The sequence below is a fragment of the Macaca mulatta genome, chromosome 14, assembly GCF_049350105.2.
Source record: "Macaca mulatta isolate MMU2019108-1 chromosome 14, T2T-MMU8v2.0, whole genome shotgun sequence".
NCBI lineage: Eukaryota > Metazoa > Chordata > Mammalia > Primates > Cercopithecidae > Macaca > Macaca mulatta.
In genome coordinates this window covers 34,319,339-34,334,066 of record NC_133419.1, presented here as the reverse complement: position 1 = coordinate 34,334,066, position 14,728 = coordinate 34,319,339, and the positions used below count along the sequence as shown (strand labels likewise).

General features: G+C 37.2%; 1 protein-coding gene across 1 annotated transcript in view; it reads right to left on the bottom strand.

Moving 5' to 3' along the window:
* LOC696721 (doublecortin domain-containing protein 1) overlaps window positions 1–14,728 on the bottom strand; it is a 70,518-nt gene that overhangs the window by 54,687 nt on the left and 1,103 nt on the right. Inside the window, exons 2-4 of the mRNA XM_077963127.1 lie at window positions 8,524–8,623; window positions 5,371–5,506; window positions 3,608–3,767 (exon numbers count right to left, since the gene is read on the bottom strand). Coding sequence (XP_077819253.1) covers window positions 3,608–3,767; window positions 5,371–5,506; window positions 8,524–8,623 — 396 coding nt within the window. The remainder of the gene's footprint in view (window positions 1–3,607; window positions 3,768–5,370; window positions 5,507–8,523; window positions 8,624–14,728) is intronic.

Below are 14,728 nucleotides of genomic sequence, written 5' to 3'. Positions count from 1 at the left end.
TACATCATTTAGATCTTTTAATATAAGGCTACAAATAAAATCCCTCAATCACATAATAAACAGCATTCATCTTTGTCATGTTTACTCAGAAAAAAATGAGACCATGTATTGTATTTCAAAAATCATAAAGATTGACTACTCGGTAGTTTGAGAAATTCACAATGAACATGTAATGAGACTCCCTCTGTCTACCCCATAATTGGGTCATAATTCTGACTCGAACAGTACAGCCTAGATTACCCGGTTTTGTAAAGTTTACTCATTAGACAAGGCTAAGAAATCTTAACTTTTCCAAGATTTCTCTACAGAGAAATCTAGGGAAACTCAAATAGCATCTGCACAGATAAGCCAGCTTTTGACAGAGAATAATACAATAAACAGAGTAAATAGTCATAGTTTGAATAATTGAGTCAGCCTTCTGACTTCATATTAAAATGAAGATATAAAGGGGATCAATAGCTGCCATATAGATCTGTATATATAAATTTCCAGGCCACTGTTGAGAGCACATTTGCCTTCAGTGGGATCGTGATATGAGGACTGTTTGATTGAGGAAGGATAACTATACAGGCAAAGCAGCAAGCCTATTTCAGCACTCTAAATCTGCATACCTGTAAATAAAGTTCTCTGGGACAGACTGATCACCAAGGTGCTTGTGATAATTTGATGTAACTACAAGCATTATTAAATTACCAAAATCTTCAGGGACAATTCCTGTGCTAGCAGAGCTGACCATACTCTTTTCAAATGTAATAGAAGTATTACATGTAGATTTGAAACTGGTGGGTAATGACTGCCTCATTCAGAACTGCAGGCAGCACAAGCGGCTTCTCGAGGCAAAACTCTCCTTTTACAGTTAAAAAAACAACAGTGCCATCTTGTGTTAAAAATAAAAACCACAGCTTTCTCACCAATTCCATTTCTTTGAGGAAAAGAGAGAGAGGGAAAAAAAGTCATTCTTAGCTTTAACAAAGTTAGAAAGATGCAAACAAGATTCTTCACCCAAATCCAGAGGTTTAATTTTCTTACTCGGAATTTCTCTATCAGCTCTTGAACTTCCTGGCAAATAAGGTATAGTCAGGTCAGTTTTAGAACAGTCATTTTTCAGTCCATCTTGCTTTATTAATTGATTTGTTCATTCATCGAACAAATCATTCGTTAGTTATTCACTCCTTTAATCAATATTTATTGAACATCTACAAGACAGGTAAGTTATCAGTGCTCATGGAGTTTACATTCTAGTGGGAAGAAGAGAGATTAAATAGACAAGTAAATGAATAAACAAGATAAATGCCATACGTTGAATAAAATAGGATATTGTAATGGAAATTGACTGGGACGGGGTAAGGTTTACTTTAGCAATGAAGTCAAAGAAGGCTTCTCTGAGAGGTGATGTTTGAATTGAGACATAGACAATAGGAAGGAGCCAGTCACGTGAGGATCTAGAGGGAGAGCCTTCCAAGCAGAGAAAAGAACAAATGAAAATGCGATGAAGCAAGATTATGGTTAGCCCATTTGAAGAACAGAAAGACAGTGGTGTGACAGGCAGTGAGTGAGGGGATGGTAGTTCTAGACGAGGCTTAAGAGGTGGGCAGGTACCTGTGATTCAGTGAGGAAATGAGAAAGTTTGCCCTACTCTCTATGTTCCAAAAGTCTTTTTATCCTGCAAAGCACAAAAATGGTAGGCAAGTGCTACCAGAATTGCTTTTCCATTTTTCTTATTGTTTGTGCCAGATACCTTTATGATAAAAAAGCAATCAAGAAGGATCCTTCTAGACTGATGTTCTAGCTGCTGGCTTTATGCATGTCCCTCCTTAAATCATCCCATTTTTTAAATATGCAAAAACCTCCAAACAAGCACATTTAAGAAAGTCTGGGAAAAATCTTACAGTGACTTCCTAATGTAAGATGATTTAGGATGATTTCAGGATTGTGTCATCAGAAATGGTTCAAATGACTAGTGACAGCCTGGAAAATAGATAACCCAGGGTATTAAAAAATATTTCAAAATAGTTTAAGAGCTGCCAAGTAGAAGAGGAATAGGGCATAATACAGAGAAACACATGGAATAATAAGATGGAGATGGTCTAAATAATTATTTAAATGTTAGAATGGGCCTCCTTGAAAACAGTGATCTCTCTGTTATTAGGAGTATTCAAGAAGAGGCTTGAGCAAAAGAGCCTGCTTGGAATATGCAGGAGATGCCTGCATTGTACTCTGAGAGAACCCAATCACTTTTAACCTCAAGGACCCCAGGCCATCACGAAATCCCTGATTCAGAACAATGAGAATCTTTGCTCTCAAAAATGTTTCTTTCTTTTCTCTTACTTTCTGTTTATTTTTTTTCCAAGTGCAGACTAAATTACTCAAAGGATAGATGACACTTCCTTTAGAAGGGGATGTGAAAGTTTGTGGTAAATTCCTTGACTGTTGAGAAAGATGCCATCTAAGACTAATCATTCTCTCTGAAAAATGCCTTCTGGTGCCTTTGTTACTGTCAGTCATAGGACCAAATGAATCACCTATCCAAATAAGGAAGTTTGGTTTCTAAAAGTTCATATTCTTATAATTGAGGATAGAAACAATTCATAACAATGATATATAAGTTATTCTCACAATTATTGCGGTGGTAATTGGCCAGGTATTTTTGGTTTTATAATTTGAAACACATTCAATCTTTCCTTCGTTTATTCAGTAAATGATGATTAGAACCCACGTGACAGAGTCTTTGCCCTCAACAGTTCCCAGGCTGGTAGAGGGAGGGGTAGGCAAGGGAGAGAGGGACTGACAAGTACATTGCCACGTACAGTCATTGCTGTAATTGACTTCAATGCTAAAGAGTCATTCTACAGATAAGTACGGGGCAAGTAAAGGTACTGCAGTGGAGAGAAATTCGTATGTGGCTCAGAGGTCTGCAACAGAACATAAATAGAATGTGCAATATGCAGGCAACAGCTTGTTGTTGCTGAGCTGGAGGTTGGAATTCATGTGTCAGAAAAAGACAGTGGGCATGGGAATGCAAATGAGGGTCAATGACAGGCATGAACCAAGGTCAGAAGGTCTTGGGATTCCAGATGAATAAGTTTTTTCTGTCTGCAATAGGTAGCCCTTAAAAAAACTATGTGAAAAGGATTGTGCATTAGAAAGTTAATCGTCTACAGTTTAACTTAGAGGGAAATTGGAAGGAAGATATTATGGCAACAGAGAGCAATCAGAAAGCTATTTCAATGATCCAGAATGATAACTGTATATTAACATGTGTCTAGCTTGAACTTAGGGAAGAAGCTTAATTTATCCTGAAGTCAATATTTATGGAAACAAAACTTGATGAATTCCTCAAATAAATGTTTTCTATCCTAAAATTCTAGCCTTTTAAAAATAATAACATTATAACAATATTACTGAAAATAGACCATTGTGATGGTTGAACATTGAAGCTGTAGTTGTATCATTTTGCTGGAGAACTAATTAAATACTAGCTCTTCACCTGCCATTAGTTTCACAAACTTGGCATGAGCTCCCTGCATGGGCTCTGTGCTGTTATCGGGCTAATGAGCTGAGTTCAAACAGCAGACAGGTAGCTTTTCGGGCTACATTGATTACTTACAGAATTTCACTGGAAGCATTTTCCGTTGTTAGAGCATCTTTTTGCATTTGCTTTTCTTCTGGTTCTGTAACTTGCTTCTCTTCTCCAAAAATTGCTACAGGTTTATGCACAGCAAGCTTGCTTCCAGATACAATGTCACTTTGGACTTCTAAAACAAGAGCTGAGCAGAAATTCACAAATTGCAAGGACATATTAGTTACAATTGCAGAGCATCAGGAATTTAGAAACACACACTAAAATACAAATGCAAAAAAAAAAAAATCCATCTATTTGGTCTATTCATAGGTTATTTATTAAACTCAGTTGAATTTAATATTAATTTTTGTAGATTCTTTACTCTCAAGATATCCTTAGTCAAAAATACTAAAAATAGGTCTTTCCAAAGATCAGTTATTCTATATTGTAATTATTCAAATGGGCTACATTATTTAGATATATGTTTCTAGATCATTCTCTGGGATCCAAAACTCATCAGTGGACGTCCCAATCCCAGTCCCAGTGAAAGCCTTGAACGACACATGCAAAGTTTTACTATACAGTGTTCAATATATATCACAGGGCAATGTTTTAAATTATACTAATGTTTTTTGTCTCTTTTTCTTTTCTCTATATGGACTTTTGTCCTGGTTCCTGGAGAAAACTTAAGGGAAGGAGGAGGATCATGAGGAAATCAGAACTTGAATAAAATAAAAGCAAAAGTCCAAAGATAGTTTTTGACATTCAAACAGCACATTGCCGTCGACCATGGAAGTTAGGATGATACAGTCATGATCTATGGTTTCTCCAAAAGCCTGTAGTTCCCACTTAGTGTATCAAGGGTTTAACTTCAGGATTGACCTGGAGAAAAACCACCACTCCTGAGTCAGAGGGGATTTGGGGAACAAGACAGAGAAAGCCAGAAAACTAGCACAGTGTATCCTGATTCTCTCTACAGGCTTCACTTTGGGTATCTTAGTTAAACTGGGGAAACAGTGAGGACACTGTCCATTGTTTAGGACACCAGCCATTGTTGAGGACACCATGATGACGTCCCCTTTCTAGCTACCCTTGCTACTCCAGTCTGAAGCACAGCCAGCCACGTGAACTGGGATCTGGTTTCTGGGAGGTGCAGCTAAGACCCAGGAGTTGCTGAGAATCTTTTTGGGGAACTTTCCAAAAGTGTGTGCCAAGCAGGGGTGAGGTGGCTCTGTAGCAAGAACTGCAGAGATGACCACTCAGTCATAGCCAGGCTCCAGAGGGCCACAGGAAGCAGAGAGAAGGCTGAGTCAGGGAGGAAGCACACCCACCCAGAGTATCGTCTGAACCAAAAGAAGGAACCACAAGTCACTCCAGTCATAGACTTCAGCCAGCAGAGCCCAGGAAGCAAGAAGATCTGCATCCCAAGTGCTTTCTTTCTATCTTAGAGAGGAACTTAACATGAGAGTCTGGAGATAGAGAAATCTGAAAGCTCTCCCTAAAGGGACTAATTAAATTAATGGATGGAACAAAATGTAAACATGACTGGAGAATGCATGAGGCTCACAAAGAAGGTCAGATCTGTTAACGACAAAATAAAAAGATTATGTTTTCTTTGCACATTCAAACTGTAGTGTGAACTAAAATACTCAATCCTGTCAAACATATAAATGACTTTAAAGAGTTAAACAGCAAGATGCAGAGGTGAAATATTACCTGTTTAAACAAACTTTGACTTTTTTAAAAACAGTATCATCAAGCCTTTCATTTTGGCTGCATATATTAAGGTAAATAATTCCAATGCTTACCTTCTATTTTATGTATGCTACAGAAGATTTCAATTTTAGAAATGTCTGATGCTAGGTTCCTCAGGAAGATTTGTTTCTTTTGTTGAGCAATGGACAGGTCAGGATTGATCCAGTGTTCTCCACATGAAACATATACCTATCAAACAAAGCATCTCTTATCCTGTATATAATTGTCACAGCAGCATTATCTGTAATAATCTAAACTGGAGACAATCAAAAAAATCAAAATGTACTATTAATATAATAGGTGAATGATTAAAGAAAACTGTGGTGCCATGGAATACCACTCAGTACTTTCAAAAAAAATCAAACTGCTGATAAAGGCAACAGCTTTAATGAATTTCAAGAGTTTTGTATTAAGTGAAAAAACTGTCTTTGTATTGTACCATATTATTTTTGCAACATCCTGTGAATCTATAATTATTTCAAAACAAAAGTTTAAAAAAATAATTGTTTAAGAAGAAGAGGGAAGAAAGGAAGAAAAGAGGAAGGGAGTGAGGGAGGGAAGGAGGTAGAAAGGAAGGGAGGAAAGAAGGGAGCAAGGGAGGGATGCAGGGAGAGAGGGAGGAAGGTAGGAAAGAAGGAAAGAAGGAATAAATTAGAGATTGGCAAAATTAGAGATTGGGAAACTATCCCTAAAACCCAAATCTGGTCCCCTGTCTTTTTTTGTGAGTACAGTTTTATTAGAACACAGCTATGCCCATTCATTTACATGTTGTCTATGGCTGCTTTCATGCATCAGAGCAGAGCTGATATACAGCAGGCACCATATGGCCCACAAAACCTACAATGTCTACTATATCATTCTTTACAGAAAATGTTTAATGACCCCTGGTATAAATGAATTTGTAGTACAAACACCAAAATGTCAGTGTGGATATTTCCAGGTGACAAGATTATGGATGATACTTTTCCTCTTCTCCTCCTTTTTTTGCTTTTATGTATTTTTAAATGTCCTTAAATGGATAAATATTTCTTTACAGATGAGAAAAGAAAGTGATATATTGAAAAAGGCTCAGTAAGAAGAAAGAGAACCTCAGTGCTGACTTTTCTGGTCATTGCAAAGTCATTATTGCAAACATTCAACATTCTATGTCGAAGACCCAGGGAAAACTTCAAATAATAATACTAATAATAGTAAATATATATTACTATTACTAATATTATTATTTGAGATGGACTCTTACTCTGTAGCCCAAGCTGGAGTGCACTGGCATGATCTCGGCTCACTGCAACCTCTGCCTCCAGGGCTCAAGTGATTCTCATGCCTCAGCCTCCTGAGTAGCTGGAACTACAGGCACCTGCCACTACGCCCAGCTAATTTTTTGTATTCTAGTAGAGGGAGGGTTTCGCCATGTTGCTCAGGGTGGTCTTCAACTCCTGAGCTCAGGTGATCCACCTGCCTCGGCCTCCCAAAATGCTGGGATTACAGGTGTGAGCCACCGTGCCCAGCCAAAAATTTCTTCTTTTGAACAACAGATTCTTTTTTCTCTTTTGGACATATTTAATGATGTAACTAACTGTTTATGTTTTCATTTTCATGTTACTCTTCAGAGCAGTGACAGATTAATTTCTAGCAAATATACAATCACTCCTGGCTCCATCTTATCCTCCTTCCACTCATACCTGCTTTGCCATGGTGGCCTCATCTATACTTACCATTAAATTAATTTTTTGTATTGTATGATTTAATGTAATCTACCTTAAATTCATTCTTTAAAAAACCCACAGTGGGCCGGGTGCAGTGGCTCACGCCTGTAATCCCAGCACTTTGGGAGGCCAAGGCTGGCAAATCACGAGGTCAGGAGATCGAGACCATCCTGGCTAACACAGTGAAACTCCGTCTCTACTAAAAAGACAAAAAAGTAGCCGATCTTGCTGGAGGGCGCCTGTAGTCCCAGCTACTTGGGAGGCTGAGGCAGGAGAATGGTGTGAACCCGGGAGGCGGAGCTTGCAGTGAGCCGAGATCGCACCACTGCACTCCAGCCTGGGTGACAGAGTGAGACTCTGTCTCAAAACAAAAACAAAAACCCACAGTGAATAGCATAGCAGAACAAACAAAAACACTAAAAACAAACACACAAAACGCTTGGAGAGACGGCATCAGGATTCAAAATGAGATCTAGCAGTCTCTGAGAACAACAGACTCTCCACCCTGCCATTCTGCCTCTGATATTGGCCATTGATACTTCTGTTTAAGACTCTCTCCAGGACTATTTAGGTTCAGGGCCTGAGTTGAGTTCTGACGAAATGGTACAAGCTTTGTTCTCTGTTCAAAGAATTGTAGGCATCAATCAAGGAAGGTATCTTTTTTTTCTAATTTTTCAAACGGGATGCCTCAAATTCTATAAATGAGGGGAAAAGCTGGGCTGCTAAAGTCCTTCTGCTTTTCAGCCTTCTCCAGTCACCCAAATAGAGTGTGTGAAAAAAGTAGACATAATTTTGTCCCGAAAAAGTGAAATCACCATTTAGTAAGAAACCATTAAACAACTACATTTTGAAGCTCTCAAAAAGAGCAGAGAATTTACCTCCTTCAGAGCAGGAGACAGAAATTACAAATGATTAACAATTTGGCCTTCTCCAGTTTCTTCCTTAATTTCTAGAGTCTAAGATCATGATGAATATTAAGTAGATTAATTCGGCCGGGCGCGGTGTCCCACACCTGTAATCCCACCACTTTGGGAGGCTGAGGCAGGTGGATCACCTGAGCTAAGGAGTTTGAGACCAGCCTGAGCAACATGTTGAAATCCATCTCTACCAAAAATACAAAAAATTAGCCAGGCATAGTGGGACATGCCTATAATCCCAGCTACTCTGGAGGCTTAGGTGGGAGAATTGCTTGAGCATGGGAGGCGGAGGTTGCAGAGAACCAAGACTGCGCCACTGCACTCCAACCTGGGTAACAGAGTGAAACCCCGTCTCAAAAAAAAAAAAAAAAAAAAAAAAAAAAAAAAAAGTTTAATTTATATACCACTCTGAAAACCATGCCAGAATAATGTTAGCTCTTAGTATTATTTTCTGATGCTTGCTCAGTTAGGATAATTCTGAGAGAAAATAAGGATTAAAATGGAAAGCTTTTTATATTTAAGGGCATTCTTTCTTGGATGGGGTATTCATAAATTAATATTGCCAGGTTCAAATCCATGTCTTTACCAGTTCATCTCTTTGCAGGTCTTTTAAGGCAAATATTTCCTTCCCCTTTTCATTGTACAATCTCCGAGCTGCAGAAGGTAAATTTAAAATCTCAGTGCACCTGTAATAAAAGACACAAAAATTGACCTTGCATACAGAAAGCTTCCAGCAGCAAAGGGAGAAAATAAAAGAAATCAGGGCCCTGAATCCGTAATGACAACTCTCTCCGCAGGACTGTTAGTCATAAGCTGGACTCTGGGGCCCGTCAGACCCATTTGCGTCTCATTTTCCTCTCCAAAATGTGGCACTTGGACAAATTATTTAACCTGTCTAAGGCTAGATATCTTACCTTCCAGGGTTTCTGTGAAGATGAAAGGTTGATTTTGAAAAGGGCTCTTAGCACAGTCCCAGACATGACCAATAAATAGCTAGACACACTGCTATTGACTTTTCGTTCCTCGGTATGCCCCACACTTTTCTATTTCTGTGCCTGTGTTCTTTCTCCTACCTAAAAAAAAAATCTTCCTTGGCTTTTTTCTGATGTAGTTTTGCTCTTTCTCCAAGGTTGTCAAAGTCCAATTTGTCACCAAGTTCCTCAGCTCCCTCCACCAGAAGTGATGACTATAGCCCTTTAACTACCTTTGAAATAGACGTTTTTAGCCTGGTTAAACATTGAACACTGATTTCCCACTCCCACAACCCCCTGCCCTCCCAAACAAGCACTGGACAAGCCTTGTGGATTTTGAGATGAATGACAGTTTTGTAGTTCCCTGAGGAGCTCTGAATCTGGTCAGGGAAGAGAAAGGTAAGCCACTGAAGTGTAATATGAAGTCACAGGTGCTGCCATCGGCACCTGGCCAGTGTGCTGTGAGAACAGAGGGGAAAACAATTAATTTTTCCAGAGAACCCTTATCTAAGGGAGTGATATTTGGGTTGGGTTTTAAACGATAAACAGGATTTCATCAAAAAGCGCTAGACTGGAGCTGAGTGTATGGACATGAGGAAGGTATGGACCAGATGAAACTGAAAAATAAAGCAGAAACCAACTGAAAGTACTTAGGATTCCAGACTGAGGAACCTGCATTCTAGCCCATAAGCAGCAGAAAGCCATTGAAGGCATTACAGCAATTATGTGGTGTTATCAGGTCTGCTTTTCAGAAATAACTGTCAGAAAGGTGGAAAATGGGCTGGAGGTGGGAGAGGCTGGACCCTAGACAGCAAGCTTTAGGACAGATGTAAATAGACGGAATTGTGAGGAAAAAGTAGAGCTACAGGAGACTGATGGAGCATTTCCTAAACAATACTGTGAGGATATCCTGCCTATGGAAGAAGTAGAAGATTCTTCCTAAATATATTTTGTGTTAGAATGTACTGTTTACAGTAAATGAACTTCAGTTGACTTTATGCTCATCAGCAAGACGTAGCTTTATAATGTTTCTAAATTTTATTTCCTCAATGGGATAAAGCAATTAAACAGATAATCAGGCCCCCCACTTCTCTAAGGCTAGCTTAGAAGTAAATAAAGCAGGTTGGGTATGGTGTTCCATACCTGTAATCCCAGCACTTGGGGAGGCCAAGGTAGGAGGACCACTTGAGGCCAGGAGTTCAAGATCAGCCTGGGCAACATAGCAAGATCCCTAGTTTTAAAGAAAGGAGCTATGCCTCCCAGATCCACAGTCAGCTACAGCTCTGCAGCAGTGGAGCTCTTATGCTAATCAGTTCCTTCGAAACGGTAACAAAACCTTCGTGAAGCTATGGTCATGTGCTTTCTCCTTTTCTTTATCGTCTTGCTTTGGATTTTTGTCTCATTTTCTTTCTTCTCCACGTGGCCTTCTCTGACAGCTGTCCCTTACAATGTTCTCTCTCTTTCCTGGTTATATGTAAACCAGGATATATATCAGCATATAAATGATCGCTTGATCATTTTCAATTCTGTATGGTTATAAAGACTGCTGCATGTGGCTTTCTGATTGTTTCACTAAGCAAATTTTCTTCCCCAAAAGTTAGTTGGGAGTTCCTTAAGAGCAAGCAATGCCTTGTTTGAGAGAGAGAGAGAGAGAGAGAGAGAGAGAGAGAGAGGAAGAGAAGAGAAGAGAAGAGAACAGAAGAGAAGAGAAGAGAAGAGAAGAGAAGAGAAAAGACACCAAAAACCTCCAGCAGAACATCCAACATTGGTTGATGTACATAATATAAATACAACAGATAACTGTTGATTTAACAGTTGAGGAAAACAAGCCTTGGAGAAGGACAGGGCTTTGCTGAAGACTTTCAGCTAATTAGTGGCAATGCTGGGGTTAAAATAAGTTCCACTGCCTCCTAATCCAGTGGTCTTTCCAATATTCTATGTTGCCAGCAACTTTACAGAAAGTAGAAGGTACCACCACCAACAACAAAAGTCCTGTATCTATTATTTTAAAATGGGACTTATTATACCATTAGATCATACTTCAGTTTTGTAGATGGAAAAATCAATGACAAAGAGAACCTCAAAATTGTCCAGAGTGAATTATTAAATAACTAAAGATAGCATAATTTTCCTTAAACTCAATAAAACTATCCCCTTATATTCGACAAGGCATATTTTGCGAAAAAGTTCATACCAAGTGCTCCAACCTTTCAGCAGTGACCTAATTCTTGATTTGGTAAGAAAATACTGATTAAAGAAAAATTACAACATATTTCATAAACATGATATATGTTAGTGTTATGGTTTAGATGTTTGTCCTCTGCAAACCTCATGTTGAAATTTGATCTCCAATGATGGAGATGAGGCCTAATGAGAGGTGTTTGAGTCATGATAGAAGATCCCTCATAAATAGATTAATGCCCCCCCACCCCCAGAAATTAGTGAGTTCTCACTCTATTAGTTATTTGAGAGCTGACTGTTAAAAAGATGCTGGCACCTTCCGTCTCTCTCTTACTTCTTCTCCTCTATGTAGTCTCTGCATTTGCCAGCTCCTCTTCACCTTCTGCCATGAGTGGAAGCTGCCTGAAGCCCTCACCAGATGCAGACGCCCAATCTTGAACTTTCTAGCCATCAGAATCATGAACCACATAAACCTTTTTTCTTTATAAATTAACCAGTCTCAGGTATTTCTTTACAGTAACACAAAACAGACTAAGACAGTCATATTTTAAAAATCGGTTTATAACAGGTAAAATACAAAAATTTACCCCACTCTTAATTCAACCAAATATAAACCAAAGAAAGGTGCTGTAAATTGTGAAATATATTTTTTAAATGAGATTAATTTATATTTACAGAATTGGTGATTCGGAAAGCTAGGGGAATTTGCTAGACCTTGACATTTAGGGGAAAAAAATTGTATTAATTACCATTGGTATCATAGGCTCACATGCTTTATATATTCCACAGATTAGAAACTCCAGAATCATTATGTTAACAACTGATTTTCTTAGGTAGGTATATATACACACACACACACACACACACACACACACACACACACGTGTATATATATATATGTAAAATATTTAACCTATTATAAACCAAATTTATATATATTTAAATTGGTTTATAATAGGTGAAATAGAAAAATTTCACTACTCCATCCTTAATGCAAGCAAATATAAACCAAATATAATATACTATATATATTTAAGTATATATATAGCATATACTTAACTATATATAGAGTATATGTTTAACTATATATACCATATATAGTATATACTATATATATGTATTTGTCATATATATAGTATGTTATCTGTTATAAATAATCATTCAGGTATTTAAATGGAAAACGCATTTGCATTTAGAATATTAAGTGTTTACCTTTCCAAAAATTGATGAAATTCTATCTGGTCCATTTCTGTTTCAGAATATTTAGTGACACAGATTTTCTCTTTCTTTTCAGTGTGAACACTTCTGAAACAAATGATCCAAGATTTGATTGATATGTCAGAATACACTGTCAATTATCTCGACATACTTTAATATATGAAAAATTATAAGGTCTTAATTTATCATGACTTGCCCTAAAGTAATCTTTTTCTTTAAAATATACAGTTTCAAAAACTATCACAATGAAATATTTAACTTCATATTAAATATTAAATAACATGACGTTATTACATAAATATTCATACTATGAGTAATTTTATAAGACAATACATTTTCACTATTTTATTTCTCTTCTAATAATGCTGAACACTATGAAATATAAATTTTTCAACTTTGAAGAAAATTCAGAGATTACATTCATTTTACCTGTAATTTTTTACTAGTATATTGTCTTACTATTAACCCCAAATTTAAAATTTTTAAACTGAAAAATAAACAATGATAATCATAGAAAAAGATGCTTAATTTGAATATATATCTGCTCATAGTTTTAAGTTAGAAAACTATTTTGTGCATTTTTAGAATCTGTATATTTTATTAAATGAAATAGTTATCAAATACTTCATAATCATTCATTCACTGTAAATGGTGATCAAATATAGCTAACCATTCATTCATTCAGTGGTCACTAATTTAAGGCCTATGTGGGCCCTTAATCATGTGGTTAACAAAGTGACTCTCTAATACCTTAAAACTTGATTAGTCAGAACACAATGATCTATGATTGTAACATAGCAGATTGTACATCTGCTATGAATGAAGCATCCCTGTTCTCTGTCTCATGGATGAAACATAAGCAGATAATCATGAAACAGAATTGTAGGTGCCGTACTGGTGGAAGGCCCAGGACTGGAGTACATAGCAGCCACAACTAACTCGAGAGGAGAGAGCATCTCATTCAGGGTCAATATTTGGAAAGGAAATCTAAACTCATTCTCAAAAGACTTTTATTATTCAAGTACATAGGAAGTGTTGGAAAGTGGTGGCAGGTGGTTTGAGAGTGGGAATAGGGGGAGTGTTGATAGGAAACAGAGCTAGAGAAATATGCAGGGATAGATCATAAAAGGCCTTACAAGCTCTATTAGGGAGCTCAAGTGAGTTCAGAGATCATAACTTACTAATAAGTAATACATATATTGTAATAATCTAAAATATAAAATTTACTTCAGAGCCTCATCTTGGGCCTTTCTTCTTAAAATTCCTTAAATATCACTTATAACATTTTTCTTGTTTAACTTACATTTCTGAGAGATGAAATTTGCCTGTGACACAAGAAAAATTATGAAGGTCTTAATTTATATGAACTCGACAGTCATTATTAACACTAATTGACAAGATCTTGTCACTCACTAGAGTAATAACTGACTAATTAATGAACAAATACTATATGATTTTCCTTAGGCTTTGTAGATGAAAGAACTAATAACAACAACAAAAACTCCTCAAAACTATCTCCAGTAAATTACTAAATAGCTAAAGGACAGCATGTTACTAGAGCAAGATTTGGTTAAAGTACATCTATATTTCATCATTCTAGCATGATTTTGCTTGTAAAGACACTAAACAGCCCAACACTCCTTCTTCTTATAAATGAGTTTCAAGTTAATGAAAGTAATATATCCTTATATGTCAATAGAAGTTATTTCTTCTGGAAGATAGGTAACTTGTATTATTAAATACACTGAGGCACAGCAAGGGTTCTGCCTGGCATAATTCGAGGATGCCATTCATACAGATAACCATGTGAGCAGAGCTCTCTGAAGCTGGACAATGCAGCCATCCTGCAATGTAAGCCAAGACTTTCCATTTAAACCTTCTGTGAACCAGTACTTACATACAGCTCTGGTGTGGGTTGTCAGGGGGCGGTGTGGGGGAATGCTATTGATGATCTTATGGAACACTTTGTGAATCAGCAGAGAAATTAAACTATATGTAGCAGAGTTTTAGTGTTAAGTGTATGCCAGTGTATTTTAATTATTTGGGAGTAATTAATTCACATGGTGAACTAAGTGACTCTAATACCTGAATACTTAATGAACTGGGACACACTGTTCCATGAACATAGCATATGGGCAGCACCGCGTTTCACATATTCTCTGCTAGAACAGTTGTCCAAATTTACTGTTTCAATCTCTTAAAATTTGTTTGGATTACCTGACTGAACCATGCATTTTAAAACATTGATGTGATAAGATAATATCTGTATGTAACTTTGAGCCACAATTAAAGATGCAAAACAAGAAAAAAAAATGAATGTAGGAAGAAACAGAAATTTTGTGTTAACTTTGGGTGTTATTTTTGAAGAGTCATACATTACTTTAAGGACATTACCCTCACATTTTACATCTAGCAGAATGA